Source organism: Pelodiscus sinensis, chromosome 29 (genome assembly GCF_052426305.1).
Source record: "Pelodiscus sinensis isolate ZL-2025 chromosome 29, ASM5242630v1, whole genome shotgun sequence".
Lineage (NCBI taxonomy): Eukaryota > Metazoa > Chordata > Testudines > Trionychidae > Pelodiscus > Pelodiscus sinensis.
The window spans coordinates 13,768,992-13,791,971 of record NC_143080.1 but is presented as its reverse complement, the minus strand read 5'-3'; the positions used below and the strand labels follow the sequence as shown (position 1 = coordinate 13,791,971).

The following is a 22,980-nucleotide window of genomic DNA, read 5'->3' as shown; positions in this document are numbered from 1 at the left end:
TGCCAAGGCACAGCAGGGCACAGCCCCTTCCCCGGACGTGTCCAGCCCCAGCTATTGCCAGCGACGGGCCCCTGAGCTGGGCCCGTGCTTGGGTCTGGCAGCACAGGAGGTGGGATGCAGGGCTCCTGTGCCCTGTGACCAGACACACACAGGCAGGGGACTCTCTCCGGGGGGGGAGGGAGCATCTCCTGGGACGACGCTCTCTGGCCTCTGGATGGACCAGTTGCTCCAGCTGCTCAGGGGCAGACATGGGCCTGGCTTCCTGGAAAATCCATCCCTGCCTCATTTAACCCCCCTCCCCCCCCAATTCTCCCCCAATGGCCCCTGCAGCCCTCGGCTAGCGGGGTAGAAATGGCTGCACAGATCGGTATGGAGAGAAATCCGGGATTCAGCCTGAATTGGGGTGTGGCTCCCGGCCCCGTCTCCCATCGGCCTCCCTCTCCTGCTAGGGGTGGTGATCAATGCGACCAGGAGCTGCCACATCAACATCGTGTCTGAAATCGCCACGGTGACCTTTGAGGAAGCTGACGCTGCCTACAGGGCTGGGATTCCCTGCACTGGCCAGGTAATGGGATCCCTGGCAACACACGTGCTCACCCCAGCGCCCTGCTGTTCCAGTCCTGCCCCACCCACCCCAGCTCCCCCCAATCCCGACCTCCAGTGGCCCCTGCTGTACTGTTCCTGCCCCACACCCACCCCAGCGCCCCCCAATCCCAACCTCCAGCGGCCCCGGCTGTACTGTTCCTGCCCCACACCCACCCCAGCTCTCCCTGGTCCTGACCCCACTGCCTGGTACTGTCCCCAGAGTTTCATGTCTCTCCCTTTATCTCCTGGCTCAGATGCTCCTGAAGGCAGCAGACGGCTCCGCACTGAAGAATGAGACTCTGCGGCTGTTTGTTAGCTATAGAGACATTAGTGAGAACCAGACCTTCCTGACGGATGAGTCTGGCAGAGCCTCCTTCGCGCTGGACACCTCCGGCTGGACCGGGCCAGTCGCTCTGCGGGTAAACAATGGGCCTCTGAGCCCAGTGGGGATCCTGCCCTGCAGCATCTGTTATTGCTTCTGTGGTGCATGGCATTTATTATGGGAGTGCCTAAGGAGAGCCAGGATTGGGCCCTGAGGTGCTAGGTGCTGCACACATCCAGAGTATAAGCCACCCCGCCCAGAGAGCCTGCAGGCTGAAGAGCCAGGGCAGAGGTGGGTGGGGAAGGGGCAGGACCCAGCAGCAAAGCCATCAGAGGGGTGGTGCAAACGGCATCCTAGTGCTGCCACTTCTCTTCTCAGGACCATGTGGGGTGCGGTTTAGTTAGGAAGGTCGCCCCCTTCCAGCTGCTCTGGGCACCCGCACCCACCAAAGATCCCCAGCCTGGGGTTCCAAGGCTCAGGGCTGCCCCATTCCAACCGCTAGGGTCATCTAGGCCCCTGTTACAGATGCAGGGTGAGGGGCTGAGCTCAACCAGCAGCATCAGAGGTGGCCCTGCACAATGTTCTGTCCTGTCCTGTGCTGTCACCTAGCATGCCCCCTCGCTCTCTGTCCCCAGGGGCACTTCAAAGAGGCAGGTCCCAGCGTGGAGCGTGACAAAGTCTCTCCCAGTTACCCGGATGCCCATCACCGTGTGGATACCTTCTACTCCCGGAGCCGGAGTTTCCTGAAGATCCGCAGGCTGGGCGGGGAGCTGCCCTGCGACCAGGCCCAGCGGCTCCACGTGGACTATGTCCTGGCGAGGAAGGCCCTGGGGAACGGGTCCAAGAGCCTGGATTTCATCTTCATGGTGAGCCCCAACCTGGGAAGCTAAAGTGTGTGCGTCTGTGTGTGTGCGCGTCTGTGTGTGCGCGTCTATGTGTGTGTGTCTGTGTGTGTGTGTGTGTGTGTCTGTGTGTGTGTGTGCGCGCGCGTGTGTGTGTGTGTGTATGCGAGTATGTGCTTGAGTCTCACGTTATCGGATTTTAATAGGAAAATGCAGATCATTGTTGCACCCACTGGTGTGTGTTTGCCCCAAATGTAGTGCAAAGAGGGTCAGGTGAGGTGTCTAATGAAAGCCAATGCCATGCGGATTCTGTTTGTGCTGCTCATGAACAGGTGTGATTTTTATATGTAAAATTTTTTATATGCATACGGGCTCTGTGCTTGTAGTTTACATGTTTTCTGTCTGGGAGACAGCAGCAGGTGTCGACCATCTATTGGGAGGGGTGGTTCCCCAGTGACTAGCTCTGCTGCATGGACAACGGCTCTCAAGTGTTACACCTGTGGAATTCAGTTGTGACCCTACAGACCTGCAGGTTCTCCATGGCTGCTGGCGTAAAGGACATGGGCAGGTTAGTTGATCATGTGATCAGCTCCATTTTGGGAGGCACCATCACTCAGGAGAACGATGGATTTCCCTCTGCATGGGCAAGAGTATAAAAGGATCCTGGGGATTCCTCCATCTTGGTCTTCACTCCTGCCCTCCTCTTCAGAAGCACCTTTGCTAAAGACAGAGCCCAGAAGGATTCATTGACCCCTCCTGACATAGGATGTGCTCCAGGGATTTTAAAGCTGGCAGTTTGTTGCATCTGCTAAAAGCTTCATCAAGAACTTGGGGATTGATGTGTGTAATGTATTCGCCTTAACAATCCTTCTCTGCCTTTTCTTTCTTTTATTAATACCCCTTTAGATTTGAGATTCCAAAGGACGGGTGCTGCATGCTCTTTGGGGTAAGAGCTGAGGTACAAATTGGCCTGGGGCTGTGGCTGGTCCTTTGGAACCAGGAGAACCTGTCTGGAGTTGGTGAGCCTGGTTTTATAACCTCTCACCGGTGTAAGGAGCAGTGCTGGTTGTGGTACGGGTAAAGCTGGGGTCTCTTAGGGGGTTACTTATGAGACTTCTTGCTGGCCAGAGTGGCAGCTGAAGTGCTGTGTGTGACTGGTTTGGTGCCTTGTAGAGGAGAACCCAGTTTTGGGCTGTAAGTAGTCCTGGTTCTAAGCAGTCGTCTTGATTTGATGTTGACAGCGGTGCCCCAGACCACCTTTTTCCATTACAGTGGCATAGTCATTTGAGCCGCAGAACCGCGTCGGTTGAGCTTTGGATCAGGACCCCGCGCTATTCCAAATCTGATTTGGGGATTGAGAGTTGGGTTGGTAAAAGAGCCACTGCACTGAGTCATGATATGAGGGTCTTTGCAAACAAGCCTTGGAAAACGTGTGCTCTAAAAAAGGAATCCCCTTCAGGAAGAAAGCTTCTAATCGAGAGCGGAGATCTCTGTTAGTGGCCAGGGATGCTGCAGAAGAAATGAGAGTCCAGGGAGAGTGCAGTGAGGAAACTGCAACTTAAGTATGAGAATGTGAAGAGTTTCATCTGCTAAACGAGCAGAGAGTGGCTAAGGCAGACAGAGAAGCTGCAGAAAGGATGGTGAAAATGGATCGAAACGCTGCTGAAAGAGAGAAAGAAGCTGTTGGCCGAGGACAAAAGGCTAAAGAAAGGAACGCTGACTTGGAGAGGTCTGTGCAAGCAGCAGAGGAGAGAATCTGATGAACTGAGGAGAGAACTAACCTCTAGATTAAGAAATGGGAAGAAGAGCAGAGACCGTCGCCTCTTGGAAGTTCAATATTTAACTATGCTATAGGGAGGGATAGCTCAGTGGTTTGAGCATTGGCTTGCTACACCCAGCGTTGTGAGCTCAGTCCTTGGGGATGCCATTTAGGGATTTGGTGCAAAAATCTGTCAGGGATGGTACTTGGTCCATCTGCTGTGAAGGCAGAGGACTGGACTCAATGACCTTCCAAGGTCCTTTCTGGTTCTAGCAGATAGGCAATCTCCATTAATTTAGTGGTAGAGATGTAGCCGTGTTAGTCTGGGGTAGCTGAATCAAAAGACAGGACTATGTAGCACTTTAAAGACTAACAAGATGGATTCTTAGGTGAGGTCCTTTGGTATATATGGTTGTGACAATTTTCTTCCACTATTTCATCTGAGGAAGTGGGTCTGGCCCACGAAAGCTCATCGCCTAATAAACCATCTTGTTAGTCTTTAAAGTGCCACATCGTCCTGTTTTTTTATTCCATTAATTTAATTTTTTTATGTTTGTATGTGGTTTGATTATGACATGGCAGAAATGTTTAATCAGGCTGACTCAGCCCCAAAACACGTAGGAGTGTAACTCCTCAGTGTTACCTGTAGCTAACAGGGAGCTCTCCATCGAGTGGTGTCCCTGTGGGTGCTCTACTCAGGTCTCGGTGCGTCCTCATGCTTCTGATCAGAGATTTTTGCTCAGCAGTGCCCTTCGTGCTGCGCCTGTGCACCCCATGTCTTGCGCTGCTGCCGTTTGTTGGGTGCGTGTGCGTCACTAGCCTCCGTCAGTTGCTTTCTACTGTCCTCAGCTGAAGACGGAGTCAGAGCAGTGCTCTCCTTTTCTGACAGGAAACAAACAAACAGCCTGTCAGTTTAATGATAGTTTACAGTTTTTGTGAGTTCGCGACGGTTTTCAATGTTTACTTGAAAACAACAAGAAAAGCCGCCACATTGGATGCAAGACGAGCCATCGTGTTCTACTTAGACAGGACCAAAGAGGTCAGAAAGTCGGACAGACTCTTCATCTCTTGGCCTGGGCCACATGGAGAACAGCCGTCTCGGCACAATGCATATCCAAATGGATTGCCAGCTGCATACACACAGCTTATGAACTTCGAGGGAAGTGGCCACCTGAGATTATCAGGGCTCACTCCACACGTGCGATGGCCAAAACATTGGCCTTCCTACGTAATGTGCGTTGGTGGACATTTGTAGAGCCGCTACATGGTCTTCCCATCGCACCTCACACAACATTACACCCTCCAGAAAGGACCCAGACCCGCCACATCTCTGGCAGATGCGGTCCTTCCTTCCTCTACACCAGGGCTACTCAACACGTGGCCTGTTTGTTTGTGGCCCACGGTGCGATTGGGTTTATGTGGGCTTCAACAGGTAGCCCATGTGTGGGAGGCAAAACAAAAAAGTAATCAATGTCATGGTCTTCTGTTGAGATGTGGTTTTGTATTTAATTCCTAGACTGGCATTTCCCATTAAAAGTGCTGTCATGGGGATGGAAATGGGGTAACTATTGAATTTAGTAATATCAGCAGAACTGACGTGAAAGGGGCCTGCATGTTATGTAGTCTTGCCTTAATCTTTGTTTTCATGCCTGTCGATGTGAAAAACCATTTGCATATATTTGCATATATATTTGCATTTATATGCCACCACACTTAAGTTGCAGGCCTCGGCAGGTCCTGGGAGTGTCATTGTGACCCCTGGGGCTTCCAAACTTGAGTAGCCCTGATCTACACAGATGACTCCAATGTCCATCCGGCAGGTACTGCTACTAAGTCACCTGGGTGTAGCACCCACAGGGACACCACTCGATGGAGATGACATTACTCACCTGGAGCAGTAACAATTGTTCTCTGAGATGTGTCCTTGTGGGTACTGCACTGCCCCCCCCTCCTCCCCTCTGCTCAGAGTCCTTTAATGGATTTCGGGTAGAAAAGGAAAAGAGGGAGACTTATGCTGCACGTGCACACAACAAACAGCAGCCGTGCAAGACAGGGCGCGCAATGCAGTGAGGGGCACTGCTCACCAAAAACCTCCGATCAGCAGGGCAAGGATGCACGGAGACCTGAGTGGAGTACCCACAGGGACACACATCTCGAAGAGCCATCTGTGACGACGCGTTGGGGGTCCCCCGCCTCCTGCATCCCCATAGCGGCACGAACAGACTCCACCAGCCAGTAGAACAGAGGGAGTTTATTGCTTCTCCAGGATACAGCACAGCACAGATGTCATCTGGTTACAGGACAGGCCTAGGATGCCTCAGCCCCCCTTGATATGGGGGGGGGGGGGTCTGGGCTTCTAAACCCCAGCCTGTTGCTTAGGCGGCTTCCTCCATGATCCGAGACAGAAACTAACTAACTCTCCTCCAGCTCTGCCCCCCAGCCAGGGGCAGCATCCCCCTTCCTTTGTTTCTCTCCCTGGGGGGTAGCTGGTCAGACAGGTTGAGAGACCCTCTTTGCATAGTGACTCATCCCCTGTTTTGCTGGGCCGTGGCACCGACAGCAGCCAGTGGGGGTTACCCCAGAGCCAGCAGCATAGAAAGCAGCCCGATACCCCCACTACGTCACAGTTCTCCCCCCTCTGAGAGCGAACTGAGCAGGGTCACTCCGCTCGTGACCTAGGGAAGTTCGGGTCCTCTGCGTGGGAACCCGTCCTGGGGACATGGGTGCTCCCCTTGACTCGGGCTGGCTGCGGTGAGGCCCCACATGAATTGGCTTCCCTCTGTCCACTCGCTGCACCGCTCCGGGGGGACTGGCACAGGCATGTCCCCTGTGGTCGCACCCACCCTTCCGCTGGCCTTGATCCCTGGCCGGGGTCTCTCGGGCCGGGGCCATGAGCCCAGCGAGCCTTCTCTGGACAGCCAGGGCGGCTTCCACACCCGACGCTCCATCCAGGGAGGCCTTCCCCTCCCATAACTCTCTCAGCAAGCCCAGAGGCTCCTATATATGGGGTAGGGGCCCCTGAGCAGCTTTCCTCCTGTCTTGGGCCTTCCCACCCCTGTGACAGGAGTCACAGGACCGGCAGTACCGCTGCACGGCTGTAAAGATTCCCGGCCAATAGAAGTGCTGGAGCAGCCTCAGCCGGGTGCTCCGGATCCCCCGGTGGCCCGCAAAGGGGACGTCGTGGGCCAAATACAGCAGCTTGTGGCGATACCTTTGGGGACTACCAGCTGCTGCTGGACCCCCCATGCCCTCCCCTTCCTGGGGGGAAGCCATTCCCGGAACCAAAAACCTCCGATCAGTGGTACAAGGACGCACGGAGACCTGAGTGGAGTACCCACAGGGACACACATCTCGAAGAGCCATCGTTATGCACAAGGTGAGGAACTTATTAATTTAGGAAGTGGGGAGGGGGGCTGACTCTGGGCAGCTGTCTGCGGCTAGCTAGTCTGACTGTGACCAGGAGGAGAGTCTCTCTGAATGTTAGCCTGAGGAAATAGCTGGCTGTGCAGTTGATGGTCAAGTGAAGCCCTAACAGAATGTCATCCTGGGTTCACTTCGGGTGCTGGTGAGTCCTTATTCAGGTGACTGGAGATTTTTTCTAGCAGTGCCCTGCCTCGCCGAGCATGTGCAGTAGTGTCTCCTCGTGCCAGTGGGGTCTATTAGGTGCCCGAATGGTGCAGTGTCTCAGTTCCTTCTCTACCATCCTTGGCAGCAGACAAAGCTCCCCTTCAGTGGCCTCCTTTTGACCTAAACAGTTATTACTGTTAAAAAAAAGTTTAATTTCCCCAGTTTTTGTTTCATCCAAGTTTCTACTCCTTCCTTTCCTATTCATTTAAAAAAACACCTTTTTCCTAACAAAGAAACAAACAAACATGTTTTCTTCATTGTCATTTCTGGTTTTAAAATGCTCACCAGGTTTCAAACAATGTGACTCTTATTGCTAAGCCATGCCAGTGTCCGACGGCCACTCTTCCTGTAGCAACTGCTTAGGAGAGGCACATATGGTGTAGAAGTGACCGAGTTTGGGCTTTGGAGGCCAGGGTGGCTAAACTGGAGGACCTAAGGGAAGTAGAGAGCTATGTTGAAACTTTCCGGGACACTGTAGTACTGTCCCACCTCCAGTCTGAGAGCCCCAGTGCTCTTAAGGAGGATGAAAGTCTCAAGAAAACAGTGATAGAAATGTAGCCGTGTTAGTCTGGGGTAGTTGAAGCAAAATGCAGGACAATGTAGCACTTTAAAGACTAACAAGATGGTTTATTAGATGATGAGCTTTCGTGGGCCAGACCCACTTCCTCAGATCAAATAGTGGAAGAAAGTAGTCACAACCATATATACCAAAGGATACAATTTAAAAAAAATGAACAAATATGAAAAGGACAAATCACATTGCAGAACAGAAGGGGGATGCGGGGGGGTGGGGGGGTGGGAAGGGGGAGGAAGGAAGGTAAGTGTCTGTGAATTGCTGATATTAAAGGTAGGGAGAGTGGGATGTTTGTGAGTTAATGGTATTACAGGTGATAATTGGGGAAACTGTCTTGGTAATGGGTGAGAAAGTTCAAAGACTTGTTAAGTCCTTGTTGATAAGTGTCGAATTTTAACATGAATGACAGTTCAGAGGATTCCCTTTCAAGTGCAGATGTAAAAGGTCTTTGTAGCAGAATGCAGGTGGCTAAGTCATTTAGAGAGTGTCCTTTCTGGTTAAAGTGGCAAGAAACTGTTTTCTCTTTGTGATCTTGTCTGATATCTGTTTTGTGGGCATTAATCCTTTGGCGAAGTGTCTGAGATGTTTGTCCAATGTACATAGCAGACGGACACTTTCGGCACATGATAGCGTAGATTATATTTCTGGATGCGCAGGAATATGTGTTCTTGATCTTATAACTCACTTGGTTAGGTCCAATAATGGTATCAGCAGAATGAATATGTGGACAAAGCTGGCAACGGGGTTTGTTGCAAGGGAAGGTACCAGGGTTGGTATTAGTGTGGTATGTCCTGTGGTGGTTGGTAAGAATCATCTTGAGGTTAGGTGGTTGTCTATAGGAGACTATGGGTCTGTCTCCCAGAGCCTCTTTGAGTATGGTATCCTGGTGCAGTATAGGCTGTAGTTTATTGATAATGTGTTGGACAGGTTTAAGTTGGGGGTTGTAGGTGATGACAAGTGGTGTTCTATTGTTGGTTTTCTTGGGTCTGTCTTGAAGTAGATGGTTTCTAGGTATTTGTCTGGCTCTTTCAATTTGCTTTTTTGTTTCTCTGGGTGGGTAGTTGAGATTTATAAATGCTTGGTAGAGATCCTGAAGCTTCTGGTCTCTGTCAGTGGGGTTAGAGCAGATGCGGTTGTATCGAAGGGCTTGGCTATAGACAATGGATCGTGTGGTGTGTTCTGGATGGGAGCTGGAAGCATGTAGGTAACTGTATGAGTCGGTGGGTTTTCTGTAGAGAGTGGTGTCTAATTTTCCATTGTTGATTTGTACGGTGGTGTCCAGGAAGTGGATCTCTCGTGTAGAATGGTCCAGGCTGAGGTTGATGGTGGGGTGTAGGTTGTTGAAATCTCTGTGGAATATCTCCAGTGTTTCTTGGCCATGTGTCCAGATCATAAAGATGTCATCGATGTACCGTAGGTAGAGGAGGGGTGAAAGGGGACGGGAGTTGAGGAAACGTTGTTCTAGGTCAGCCATAAAGATGTTAGCATACTGTGGGGCCATGCGTGTACCCATGGCTGTGCCGCTGATCTGGAGGTATAAGTTGTTCTCAAACCGGAAATAATTGTGGGTGAGAACAAAGTTACATAGGTCTGCTATCAGGTTGGCAGTAGTGTCCTCTGGGATAGTGTTTCTAATTGCTTGTAATCCGTCTTCATGTGGGATGTTGGTATTCAAACCAGCTGACAAAGGGGGTGCTGTGGTCATTATGAATAAGGCCGACTATAACCAGGAGGCAACCAGACAACTCTCGAACACCACATTTTACAAACCTCTCCCCTCTGATCCCACCTTGGACTACCAAAAGAAACTACACTGTCTCCTTAAAAGCCTCCCCACAGCTACTCGGGAACAAATCCTCACAGAATCACCTTCTGACCCCCGACCAGGATTGTTCTATCTACTTCCCAAGATCCATAAACCTGGGCACCCTGGACGTCCCATCATCTCTGGTATTGGCACGCTCACTACTGGTCTATCCAGCTATGTAGACACTCTTCTCAAACCCTTCGTAACCAATACCCCCAGCTATCTCCGAGACACTACTGACTTCCTAAGGAAACTACAAAACATCGATAACCTCCCCAATAATACCATCCTTGCCACCATGGATGTAGAAGCTCTATATACCAACATCCCACATGAAGACGGATTATAAGCAATTAGAAACACTATCCCAGAGGACACTACTGCCAACCTGATAGCGAACAGAGCATTCAATGGGAGCAAAGGGAAACCATCCTGTAGTTGGGACCCTCCTCCCAGAGGATGTTGCGGTATCCTCTCGCACTGAGGATACCTCTGAGGGAGAGGGAATGCCAGTTATGAAGAGGCAGGTGTTAGTAGTGGGTGATTCGATCGTTAGAAACATAGATAGTTGGGTTTGTGATGACCGGGAGAACCGTATGGTCACTTGCCTGCCTGGTGCGAAGGTTTCAGATCTCTCGAGGCATCTAGACAGACTTATGTGTAGTGCTGGGGAGGAGCCGGTGGTCGTGGTACATGTAGGTACCAATGACGTAGGAAAGGGTAGGAGAGATGTCCTGGAGGCCAAATTTAGGCTGCTAGGAAAGAGACTGAAATCCAGGACCTCTATGGTGGCATTCTCGGAAATGCTTCCAGTTCCACGCGCAGGGCCAGGTAGGCAGGCAGAGCTTCAGAGTCTCAATGCGTGGATGAGACGATAGTGTAGGGAAGAGGTGTTTGAATTTATTAGGAACTGGGGACACTTTTGGGAGAGGGGGAGCCTATACAGGAAGGATGGGCTCCACCTAAACCAGGGTGGAACCAGACTGCTGGCACTAAACATTAAAAAGGCCGTAGAGCAGTTTTTAAACTAAGAGATGGGGGAAAGCCGATTGGTGCGGAGATGCATATAAATCGGAGGGAGACTTCTCTTCGAGGAGAATCCATTGATAGAGATTCTCTAAGCTGTAGTCAGAAAGAGAGGAGGGAGAGGGCAAACCATGGGCCAGAGCAGACAAACAACCGCATACAAAGGAATCCAATGCATCAGGGAAGGGCAGACAAATAAGCAGTGGCAAATTTTTAAAGTGCTTGTACACAAATGCTAGGAGTCTGGCTAATAAGATGGGTGAACTAGAGTACCTCGTATTAAATGAGGAGATTGACATAATAGGCATCACTGAAACCTGGTGGAATGAGGAAAATCTGTGAGACACAATCATACCGGAATATAAAATATATCGAAAGGATAGAGCAGGCTGGGTGGCTGGCGGAGTGGCACTGTATGTGAAAGATAATGTAGAATCAAATGAAATAAAAATATTAAGTGAATCAACATGTTCCATCGAGTCGCTATGGATAGTAATTCCATGCTCCAATAATAAGAAATTAGCAGTTGGGATATATTACCGACCACCTGACCAGGACAGCGATACTGACATTGAAATCCTGAGGGAGATTAGAGAGGCTACCAAAATAAAGAACTCTATAATAATGGGGGATTTTAATTACCCCCATATTGACTGGATACATGTCACCTCAGGAAGAGAAGCGAAGATAAAATTTCTCAATGGCTTAAATGACTGCTTCTTGGAGCAGCTGGTGCAGGAACCCACAAGGGGAGAGGCAATTCTCGATTTAGTCCTGAGTGGAGCACAGGATCAGGTCCAGGAAATAACCATTACAGGACCGCTTGGGTCCATAATATAGTGACCATAATATAATAACATTCAACACTCCTGTGGTGGGAAGAACACCTCAGCAGTCCAGCACTCCGGCATTTAATTTCACAAAGGGGAATTACAAAAAAATGAGGAGGTTAGTTAAACAGAAATTAAAAGGCACAGTGACTAGAGCCAAATCCTGAAAGCTGCATGGAAACTTTTTAAAGACACCATAATAGAGGCCCAACTTAAATGTATACCCCAAATTAAAAAACATAGCAAGAGATCTAAAAAAGAGTCACTGTGGCTTAACCACCATGTAAAAGAAGCAGTGAGGGACAAAAAGGTATCTCTTAAGAAGTGGAAGTCCAATCCTAGTGAGATAAATAGAAAGGAACATAAACACTGTCAAATCAAGTGTAAAAATGTAATAAGAAAAGCGAAAAAAGATTTTGAGGAACAGCTAGCTAAAAACTCAAAAAGAAATAACAAAATATTTTTTAAGTACATTAGAAGCAGGAAGCCTGCTAAAAAAAAACCTGTGGGTCCCCTAGATGATCGAGCTATAATAGGAGCAATCAAGGACGATAAAGCCATTGCAGAGAAACTAAATGATTTCTTTGCTTCAGTCTTCACGGCTGAGGATGTTGGGGAGATTCCCAAATCTGCACCTTCCTTTGTGCGTGATGAATCTGTGGAACTGTCCCGGATTGAAGTGTCATTAGAGGAGGTTTTGGAACAAATAGAAAAACTTAGTGTTACCAAATCTCCGGGACCGGATGGCATTCATCTAAGGGTTCTAAAAGAACTCAAATGGGAAATTGCTGAGCTATTATCTGTCGTTTGTAACCTATCCCTTAAATTGGCTTCTGTACCTAATGACTGGAAGGTAGCCAACGTGACACCAATATTTAAAAAGGGCTCTAGAGGCGATCCGGGCAATTACAGACCGGTAAGTCTAACTTCAGTACCGGGCAAATTAGTCGAAACAATAGTAAAGAATAAAATTGTGAAGCATGTAGAAGAACATAATTTGTTGGACAAAAGTCAACATGGTTTCTGTAAAGGGAAATCCTGTCTTACTGATCTATTAGAGTTCTTTGAAGGGGTTAACAAGCATGCGGATAAGGGGGATCCAGTAGATATAGTATACATAGATCTTCAGAAAGCCTTTGACAAGGTCCCTCACCAAAGGCTTTTGTATAAATTACATGGCCATGGGATAAGAGGGAAGGTCCTTTCTTGGATTGAGAACTGGTTAAAAGACCGGAAACAAAGGGTAGGAATAAATGGTAAATTTTCAGAATGGAGAGGGGTAACTAGTGGTGTCCCCCAAGGGTCAGTCTTGGGACCAATCCTTTTCAACTCATTCATAAATGATCTGGAGAAAGGGATAAGCAGTGAGGTAGTAAAGTTTGCGGATGATACCGAACTGTTTAGGATAGTCAAGATAGAAGCAGACTGTGAAGGACTCCAAGAAGATCTCACCAAACTGAGTGATTGGGCAACAAAATGGCAAATGAAATTTAATGTGGATAAGTGTAAAGTAATGCACATCGGGAAAAATAACCCCAACTATACGTACAGTATGATGGGGGCTAATTTGGCTACGACAAATCAGGAAAGAGATCTTGGAGTTATTGTGGACAGTTCTCTGAAAACTTCCACACAGTGGGTGGCGGCGGTCAAAAAGGCAAATAGGATGCTAGGAATTATTAAGAAAGGGATAGAAAATAAGACCCAGAATATCTTACTACCCCTGTATAAAACTATAGTACGCCCACATCTTGAATACTGTGTACAGATGTGGTCTTCTCACCTCAAAAAAGATATTTTGGCCTTGGAAAGGGTTCAGAAAAGGGCAACTAAAATGATTAGGGGTTTGGAACGGGTCCCATATGAGGAGAGGTTAAAGCGACTGGGACTTTTCAGTTTAGAAAAGAGGAGACTGAGGGGGGATTTGATAGAGGTCTATAAAATCATGAGTGGTGTGGAGAGGGCCGATAAAGAAAAGTTATTTATTAGTTCCCTAAATAGAAGAACTAGAGGACACCAAATGAAATTAATGGGTAGCTGGTTTAAAACTAATAAAAGAAAGTTCTTCTTCACACAGCGTGTAGTCAACCTGTGGAACTCCTTGCCAGAGGAGGCTGTGAAGGCTAGGACTATAACAGAGTTTAAAGAGAAGCTAGATAATTTCATGGAGGTTAGGTCCATAAAAGGCTATTAGCCAGGGGATAGAAATGGTGTCCCTGGCCTCTGTTTGTCAGAGGCTGGAGAAAGATGGCAGGAGACAAATCGCTTGATCATTGTCTTTGGTCCACCCTCTCTGGGGCAGCTAGTGCTGGCCACTGTCGGCAGAAAGGATACTGGGCTAGATGGACCTTTGGTCTGACCCAGTACGGCCGTTCTTATGTAATTGCCCCCATTGCTCTAACCTCGTGTCCAGAGCAAGGTGGGACTGTGCTAACAGGCTGAAAACTTTCCTGTATGAAAAGCTGTTACAACCTTTGCATGACGACTCTCCCCCCAGATATAAAGCCATGGACAAGACCAGAGGTATGAGCATCAGTCATCCCTCTACATCCCCTGATAGGGCAAAAGCAAAGCCTTGGGTTTCCTTGACCAGATTGCTTCCCCTGGCACCGAGCTCATCCAAGGTGACCAGCCTGGCGCCTTAGGTATGGCACTACCAAAACAGTACGTGGTGCACAAAAGGGCCCTCTTGGAGCCTAGACACAAGCCATCAGCACCGTTGTCTTCATCGGCATCACCATCTGCCACACCAACCAAACACTACAGATCAGCACTGAAGATGGTACTAGAGGCAGCACCAGACACAGCACTGAATAGACTCTTTACTGAGATGTCTTCTCCCAGATTGCCGACGCTGGCCCATCCTCCGCACCTTTGACACCGTCTTCCCCATCTCCAGACAGAGCTGTAATCCCCACTACTCCACCGCCAACAGACAACATGAGTTTCAGGAACTGTTTAAGAGGGAGCCCTCGGCACAGGAACTGGATCTTCGAGGTCCAATGAAAGCAGTATAGGCTCCTCCGCACTCATCAGCCTGCCACCTCGTCCAGGATTGCTCTTGTTATGGACGAGGCCATTATGGACCCTGCCAGTAACATCTGGCAAATACCTGCATCTGTCACGCCTACCAATAAGAGTAGGTTCTTCTTCGAATGGTCCCCATGGGTGCTCCACTGTAGGTCTCTGGCAGTGCCCTGTTGCTATATATATTGGACAAACCGGACAGTCCCTACGAGAGACTGAATGGATACAAATCAGATTATATGTAAAGGGAACATACAGAAACCTGTTGGGGGAACACTTCAGTCTACCTAATCACTCTTTAAAAGATCTCCGGGTGGCCATCTTGTCACAAACCAATTCTACAAGTCAAATACACAGAGGGGTGTTGGAATTACAGTTCATCCACAAGTTCAGTTCTCACGCTGATGGCCGCAATCGAGATGAGAGATGACTGGAACATTATCAACCTAACATTCAATGCTTTGTTTGCCTCTGTCTTCACGGACAAGGTCAGCTCCCAGACTAATACTCTAAGTGACGCAAGATGGGATGAAGGTGGACAGCCCTTGGTGGGTAAGGAACAGATTAGGAACTATTTAGAAAAGCTGAACGTACATAAATCCATGGATCTGGACTTAATGCATCCAAGGGTACTGAGGAGTTGGCAAATATCATTGAGGAGCCTTTGGCCATTATCTTTGAAAAGTTGTGGAGATCAGGAGAGATCCTGGATAACTGGAAAATGGCAAATGTACTGCCCATCTTCAAAAAAGGGAAGGAGGACGATCCAGGGAACCAGCTAAGTAGTAGTTCTACAGAAAAGGACCTGGGGGTTCCAGTGGATGAGAAGCTTGATATGAGTCAACAGTGTGCCCTTGTAGCCAAGAAGGCTAATGGCATATTAGGCCAGCCTACACTGGCCGCTTGTATTTCCGCAAAAGCACTGATGATCTCATGTAAGATTGTCAGTGCTTTTGCAGAAATACTATGCTGCTCCCGTTCGGGCAAAAGCCTTTTTCCAAAAAACTTTTGCGCAAAAGGGCCAGTGTAGACAGCACAGTAGTGTTTTCCGCAAAAAAGCCCCGATCGCGAAAATGGCGATCGGGGCTTTTTTGCGGAAAAGCGCGTCTAGATTGGCCATGGACGCTTTTCCGCAAAAAGTGCTTTTGTGGAAAAGCGTTCTGCCAATCTAGACGTGCTTTCCCGAAAGTGCTTTTAACGGAAAACTTTTTCGTTAAAAGCATTTCCGGAAAATCATGCCAGTGTAGACATAGCCTCTCTGTTTCATTAAATGTTTCTTTCCTGCACTCAGGCTCTGTGCTTGCGAGTGGGGAAACATTGCCTCTCAGAGGCACCCAGGGGTGTGTGAATTTCCCAGGTTACTGGGTGGGGGCTCAAGCTGGTTCTGTGTGAGGTGGACCCCTAGATATTTAACCCGGCCCTGGTTGCTGCCAGGCCTACCCAGTGGAAGGGTTACACTTATGTTCCCCCATTGGCGATGACCACTTTCAATACGGAGTCCTCCTCTTGGGCTGTCATCCACCCCCCATGTTTTCTCAAAGGTCCTTGCAGTGGTGATGGTGCACTTTCAACAACATGGGGTAATGATATTCTCTTTTTAGATGACTGCCTCATAAAGGGATGGCCTCCCACAGAGGCAGCTGACATGGTCCAAAAGACCAGACTTTTGTTTTATTGCTTCAGGCTCCTAATAAACAACCAGATAGTAACTTTAGATCCAGTTGAGAACATAGAGTTCATTGGATCTTGACTTGACTCGCTCTCCGCCTGAACATATCTGCCATAGCACGGGTTCTTGGCCATCCAAGATTTCTTAACTGCATTCCCGTAATTGCTTCCATCACCATTTGTATCTTCCTTCAGCTGCTGGGTCATATGGCACCCACCACATACCTGCTATACTTCGCACAACTGCACTTTCGTGTCCTGCAGCATTGGCTGGCCTCAGTCTGCACCCCTGCCTGCCATCCCCTCCACAAGCTACTCACGGTCCCGAGGAAGGTATTGGACGCCCTCCAATGGTGGATGTCTCCGCAGATCCTCTTAGTGGGTGTTGCCTTCCACCAGCCTGAGCCTACGGAACAGATCACCACCGATGCATCCTTACTGGGCTGGGGGGCTCACCTCAATCACCAGACTGCTCAGGGCAGATGGCTGCTGCATGGAATGATGCTGCGTATCAATCTACTCAAACTCAGAGCAGTGAGGAATGCTTGTGTGCACTTCACAAACATCATTACCAACTTGGCTATCCACGTACTTGCAGACAACACGACTACCATGTTTTGTATAAACAGACGGGGGGAGCCTGTTCTCCATCCCTCTGTAAGGCCATACGACTATGGAATTGGTGCATTCATCACGGAGTTACCCTGAAGGCAGCAATGCCTTCTGGGAGTAAACAATATCACAGTGGATGCCCTCAGCTGCAACTTCACCACTGCTCAAGAGTGGGAACTACACCCTGCCAAGTCGACACACGTATTCCACCTTTGAGGCCAAGTGCCCTTGTTTCCGTTCCAGGGCTGGTCTGGAACAGGACACCTTGGCAGATGCCTTCCTAATTTGATGGGACCAACCGTTTTATTATGTGTTCCCACCATTCCCACTTATCCCCAGGGTCCTCCATGAGATCCGTACTGACAAGGCTCAGATTATTCTGACCATCTAATCGTGGTCCAGGCAAACCTAGTTCCCATATCTTCACCGCATGGCGGTAGCTCCACCACTCCAGTTTCCTCACAGCCACAACCTCCTCTCTCAGAACCAAGCAAGCTACTCCATCCTCAGCCTCAAGCCCTTCACCTTCATGCCTGGCTTCTCTCTGGTTCTATAGACCTGAGTCCAAGTAGTCTGAACAAGTGAGATCTATCCTCCTCCACAGTAGGACGCCATCTACTAGACTTTCTTACCTGAAGAAATGGAAGTATATTTCCCTCTAGTGTCAACAAACTTGCCTCCTCCCCAATACTACTTCACTTCCTGTTGTCCCGGACTGTATACTACATCTAAAGACCTCTGGGTTATGCTTCTCTTCCCTGAAGGTACACCTGAAAGCACTAGCGACCTTCCACGAACCAATAGACGGGTCATCTATCTTCACACACCCCAATGCTAGGAGATTCCTTCAGTGTCTCCTGAATCTCTATCCTCCTCATAAACTCCTGGTGCCCTCAAGGGACTTGAACTTGGTGTTAGATTACCTCATGCAGCCTCCATTTGAGCCTATGGCCTCGTGCCCTCTGTCCTCCCTTATCATGAAAGTGTTATTCCTTGTTGCTATCACCCTGGTGAGGAGGGTCAGCAAGACAGGTGCCCTAATGGCTGAACCACCCTACACAGTCTTCTCAAAAGACAGGGTTCCCTTATGTCCACATCCTGCATTTCTAGCAAAGATTAGTTCCTCATTCCACATCCATGAGCCCATAGTGTTGCCCATCTTTCATCCAAAACCTCATGGCTGTGTCTACTCTGGCATGAATTTCCGGAAATGCTTAAAACGGAATACTATTCCATTTTCAGTTTTTTTGGAAAAGGAGCGTCTACATTGGCAGGCTGCTTTTCTGGAAAAGCCCTTTTTCCGGAAAAGCGTCTGTGGCCAATGTAGACGCGCTTTTCCGGAAAAGAGCCCTGATCGCCATTTTCATGATCAGGGCTTTTTTCCGGAAAAGACTACTGGGCTGTCTACACTGGCCCTTTTCTGGAACAGTGTTCCGGAATAAGGACTTATGCCCGAGCGGGAGCAGAATAGTTTTTCCAGAATAGCGGCTGATTTTGTGCAGTAGAGCATCGTTGCTTTTCCGGAAATTCAAGGGCCAGTGTAGACAGCTCGCAGCTTATTCCGGAAAAGTGGCTGATTTTCTGGAATAAGTGGCCCAGTGTAGACACAGCCCGTGTGTCTTTTCAAGAAGCAATGTTGTACTCCTTAGACATATGGTGAGCATTAGCTTTCTATATAGACAGGACTCGTGACTTTCCTAAATCTCCGTGCCTCTTTATCTCCTTGGGCTGAATGACTCAAGGGTACGCGGATTTCAACCCAGCACATCTCCAAGTGGATCTCTTCCTGTCAAGTGAGTTGTTACTCCCTCTGGAGTGAACCACTCATCTCCATTCCAAGAGCACACTCCCTGCATACAACTGCAACCTCTGTGGCCTTTTTGAACAACGTACCACTCACAGACATTTACTGGGCAGCTACATGGTCCTCTGACCACACCCTCGCCAGGCATTATGCCATCAGGCCTCAATTGTCAGCTGATACAGCCGTGGCTACAGTGGTGCTGGCTTTGCCACCAAGCAGAGACTCCGAGTCCCACCTTCTGTAGCAAGTACTTCTGTGTAGTCACCAGCAGTGGGGCACCCCCGGGGACATCACCCCAAGAGGAAAAGGAAATTACTCACCCCGTTAAGTAACAACTGTGCTCCACAACCCTCTCTTCCGCCCCTCTACTTGGAGCCTGGCTTTCTTGGGCAAGGTACTGAAGGAGGGGTCGGGCTGTGCGTGCGAGGTGCTGAGGTGTGAATAGCAAAAGGTGCCTTCAGCGCAATCACAGCCCTACCCATAAGTACTCAAAAGACTCTGCACCTCAGGAAATGACTTGTCACCAACCGTGGAGAACCCGCAGGGATACGCACCTCAAAGAACGGTCATTAATGCACAAGATGAGAAACTTCCTTATGTGCTCCAGAGACTTTTAAGCCGGCAGTTTGTTACATCTGCTAAAAGGCTGCATCAAGAACTTGGGGATAGACGTGTGTAATGGCTTCTCCTTAACGATCCTCCTCTCTGCCTTTTCTTTCTTTTATTAATTACCCCTTAGAGTTTAGATTCTAAAGGGCTGGTGCAGCATGCTCTTTGGGGTCAGATCTGAGGTTCAAATTGGCCTGGGGCTGTGGTTGGTGGGACTGAGAGAACCTGTTTCGAGTTGGTGAGTTGGGTTTATAACCCCTGATCTGTGTGAGGAGTGGGGCTGGTGGTGGCACATCTGGAGTGTCTAAGGGGATTCTTGCTGGCCAGAGTGGCAGTGGAAGTGCTCTGTGGGTGGCTGGTTTGGTGCCTTATAGAGGAGAACCCCAGTCTTGGGCTGTACGTAGGCCTGGTTCTGAGCAAGTTGCCCTGATTGGACCCTCACAGCGATGCCCCCAGCCGCCCTGTTAAGTGACAATGAGGTGTGGAGTAGAATGGGGCTTTCCCTCTTTCCCCACTGTGGCTGCAGGTTCCAATCTGCTCCCAAAGAGGGGGGGCTGCCTGGCTGGGGGACTGGGGAAAAGGACACAGACCTGAGAGTGCTCCCTTGTACCCCCTTCCGTTGGCTCAGTCCGGGGGGGAGTGGAGAGGGAGGCTGCTCCGGCCTGTGCAGCATCCCCACGTCGGGGCGTTCGCCAGCCCCTGTTCAGCCTCAGCTCAGTGACTCCCGTCTCCTCCTCCGCAGGTCGTGGCCAAGGGAGCCATCACCAGGATCCTCCACAAGGGGCTGGAGCTCAGCGAGGGGGCTGGTAAGTGGTGGGGGACGGGTGTGCATTGGGGATGGAGCCCCTGGGCAGGGACCGGGCAGGGGGAGGGGCTCTGCTGGCTGGGCCTGACTACCCCCCACTGCCCCTAGGACTGAAGGGCTCCTTCTCCATGGAGCTGCCCGTCGGCGCTGAGCTGGCGCCGGCTGCCAAGGTGCTGGGTTACACGGTGCTGCCCGACGGAGAGATGGCTGCCGACAGCGCCCTGCTGCGCGTGGCCAAGTGCCTCCCCAACAAGGTGAGCCCGGGGGTCGGGGCCGAGGGGCTTGGGGGAACCGCTCCTGCCCCGTAACTGGAGCCCTGAGCAGGGCATCACTGGATGACCTGGGCCCTCCCCTCCCTGGTCCCTTCTGCCCCCCTCCCCTGCCCGTTTTACTGGGTGCATCAACTCCCCAACCCCACCCCTAGCACCGACTCCCAAAGCCCCCACGTCCAGTGAGGCCTAAGGTCAGACTGACACTCGGTGCCTGTAGGTCGTGGCCCTGCCCCTGCCTGTTTCCCCCTGCTCCTGGGTGAGGTGTGTCTCTCTCCCCTCCCTCTTGATGCCCTGTGCCTCGCCAGGTGAAGCTGGCCTTCTCGCAGGACCGGGCCCTGCCAGGCTCGGAGCTCCAGCTGCAGGTGCAGGCTGCCCCCGGGTCCCTGTGTGCCGTCCGCGCCGTGGATCGCAGTGTGCTGCTCATGAACCTTGAGGCCGAGCTCAGCGTCGACACGGTGAGTCCAGAGCAGCTCGGCCATTCGCCCCACCCCTCCCGCAACGAGTCCTCCCCCCTCGCAGGAGGGGCGATGCACGGCCACTGGGGGACACCCCTCGAGGCCACCTCTCCTGGTCACAGGGCTGCTCCAATGGCACTTGGCCCCCCCTCTGCGGGGTCCCCACTTCCCTTGTCTGATCTCCCATCAGCCCTTGCAGCGCCCCCCCAATTCCCCTCACCCGGCTCTGGCTGGGCACACGGAGCTCGGAGCTGAGATAATGGCCGGGGTAACCGGAGCTCTCCAGGGCAGAGCTGGTCCCCAGAGGAAGGAGAATTCCCTGCCCTCAAGTCCAGCAGGGGATAGTGGGTCAGGTGCCTTGTGGGAGGCTCCAGCTTCCTCTGCAGCAGCAGGATTTGCCCCTGCTGGGCTGATAATATGGATTTGCACTCGGCCTGTGGCTGGTACCTGCCATCCAGGGGCTCTCAGACCCTGCACAGGGCGAGTGAAACTCCCAAACCCCTGGGGCAGCAGGAGATGGGACTCGATGGGCCGGAGCTGAGCTACGTGTCCTAACCAGGCCTTTCTGTGGCCCAGACAATGCTGGGGAGGGGCACAAAGGCTACGTCTAGACTGCACAAATCCTCTGTCGAAAAAGAGCGTCTAGACTATGATCAGTATTGTCGACAGTCTCGACGCTCTCTTTCGAAAACGCGCAGTTTGCGTGTACTTTCGGAAAAAGGCGTTATTCCTCGTAAAATGAGGGTTACCGCTGTTGACAACACTGCTGCTTTCTGTCTACTTACTGTAGTCGCAGGTACAGTTTTGTCAACAAAACCCTGTAGTCTAGACACACCCTTAGAGCCATTCTCTGCCCCACGGAGAGATGTCATCTCTCCTTGCCCTTCCCAGGCTCTCCCAGGGCATCAGGGGCTGCGTGTCCATTTCCTTGGGCTGCAAGTCGGGGGGTGCAGTGACAGACACCTGTGTGATGCTGTGTGGAATTTGGGGGCCCTTTATGAAAGTCTGTGTTCTAGAAAGGCCAGGGGTTGTGCCAGGTCTGCCACATACGATATCTGCAAAACTCTTACAATCTGCAAAAGAGGACAGTCTCACGTGCATGATTGCATCCCCTTTGTACTGTGGACATGGAGAAGTCTGTCTGTCTGTCTGTCTGTCTGTCTGTCTGTCTGCACAACCTGTGCTGTGCTTCTGGGTGACACACAGACACTCCGGCAATGCACTGCCAGCCTGCTCCACGGACCATTGAGGACCTTCAGCTATTCAATTGTCCCACAGAGAAGAGAAGGCCGAGCCTTGTGCCTCTACAAGGCAAGGGAGGGGGGTGTGTCAGAGCTCTGAGGCTTCCAGGCCTTGTGCTCCATGAGCTGGGCAGCCTGTGTCTGGGACAAAGGAAGTGGAAGTCACATGGCAAAAGGGCCATGGAAGGCAGCTACATCCTCTCATACAGTCCTACGGCTGGAAGAGCCTTCAGGAGGTCATTGAGTTCAGCCCCCTGCTAAAAGCAGGACCAACCCCAACTCAATCATCCCAGCCAAGACTTTGTCAAGCCAAGACTTAAAAATTTCTAGAGATGGAGATTCCAGCCCCTCCCTAGGGAACCCATCCCAGTGCTTCACACCCCTCCTAGGGAAATAATTTTCTGTAAAGTCCAACCTAGACCTCCCCCACTGCTTCATCTGTCACTACTGAGAACAGCCTCTCTCCATCCTCTTTGGAACCTCCCTTCAGGAAGTTGAAGGCTGCTCTCAAATCCCCCCTCACTCTGCTCTTCTGCAGACTAAACATGCCCAAATCCCTCAGCCTCTCCTTGTAGGTCATATCCTCCAGCCCCTTAATCAATTTATTGCCCTCCACTGGACCCTCTTCAATTTCTCCATCTTCCCTCTGTATTGGGGGCCCCAGAATTGGATGCAAAACTCCAGATGTGAACAGGTGAGTGCTAACAGGGAGTTTAGAGAGGGAGTTCTCCAGGTAAAGGAGAAACCGATACAGGACTCTTAAGGGAAGAGTGTGTAGTGTTTGGGGCTATCTTGCTGTGTGCTGAGCTTGTGTTTGTGAGTGAGGGTTGGTGTGTATTGGGGTTTTTTCCCCTGTGTTTGTGAATGAAGCTTTTTTTTCCCCCCAACTTCCCCTTTCTCCTCCCCCTCTCTTCATGGAGTGTGCACTGTGACTGGCAGATAGAAACTGTTGGCTTCTAATTAAAGTTTGAATTCTAGAAGCCTCTGTTGATTGGCTGAGCCTTGGTAGGAGGAGGGACTTTCAGGCAGTCCAGGGTTTTATAAAGCAGTGAGCAAGAGACCAAGGAGCTTGCGAACAGGTGAGTGCTAACAGGGAGTCTAGAGAAGGAGTTTGG

At 50.5% G+C, this 22,980-nt stretch overlaps 1 protein-coding gene across 2 annotated transcripts in view; it reads left to right on the top strand.

Moving 5' to 3' along the window:
* LOC102456764 (alpha-2-macroglobulin-like protein 1) overlaps window positions 1–22,980 on the top strand; it is a 70,849-nt gene that overhangs the window by 18,389 nt on the left and 29,480 nt on the right. For both annotated transcript variants that reach the window (XM_089773963.1, XM_089773962.1), the window contains exons 10-15: window positions 450–565; window positions 840–1,004; window positions 1,543–1,773; window positions 19,835–19,898; window positions 20,006–20,151; window positions 20,475–20,624. In XM_089773963.1, the coding sequence (XP_089630089.1) occupies window positions 450–565; window positions 840–1,004; window positions 1,543–1,773; window positions 19,835–19,898; window positions 20,006–20,151; window positions 20,475–20,624 (872 nt within the window). The remainder of the gene's footprint in view (window positions 1–449; window positions 566–839; window positions 1,005–1,542; window positions 1,774–19,834; window positions 19,899–20,005; window positions 20,152–20,474; window positions 20,625–22,980) is intronic.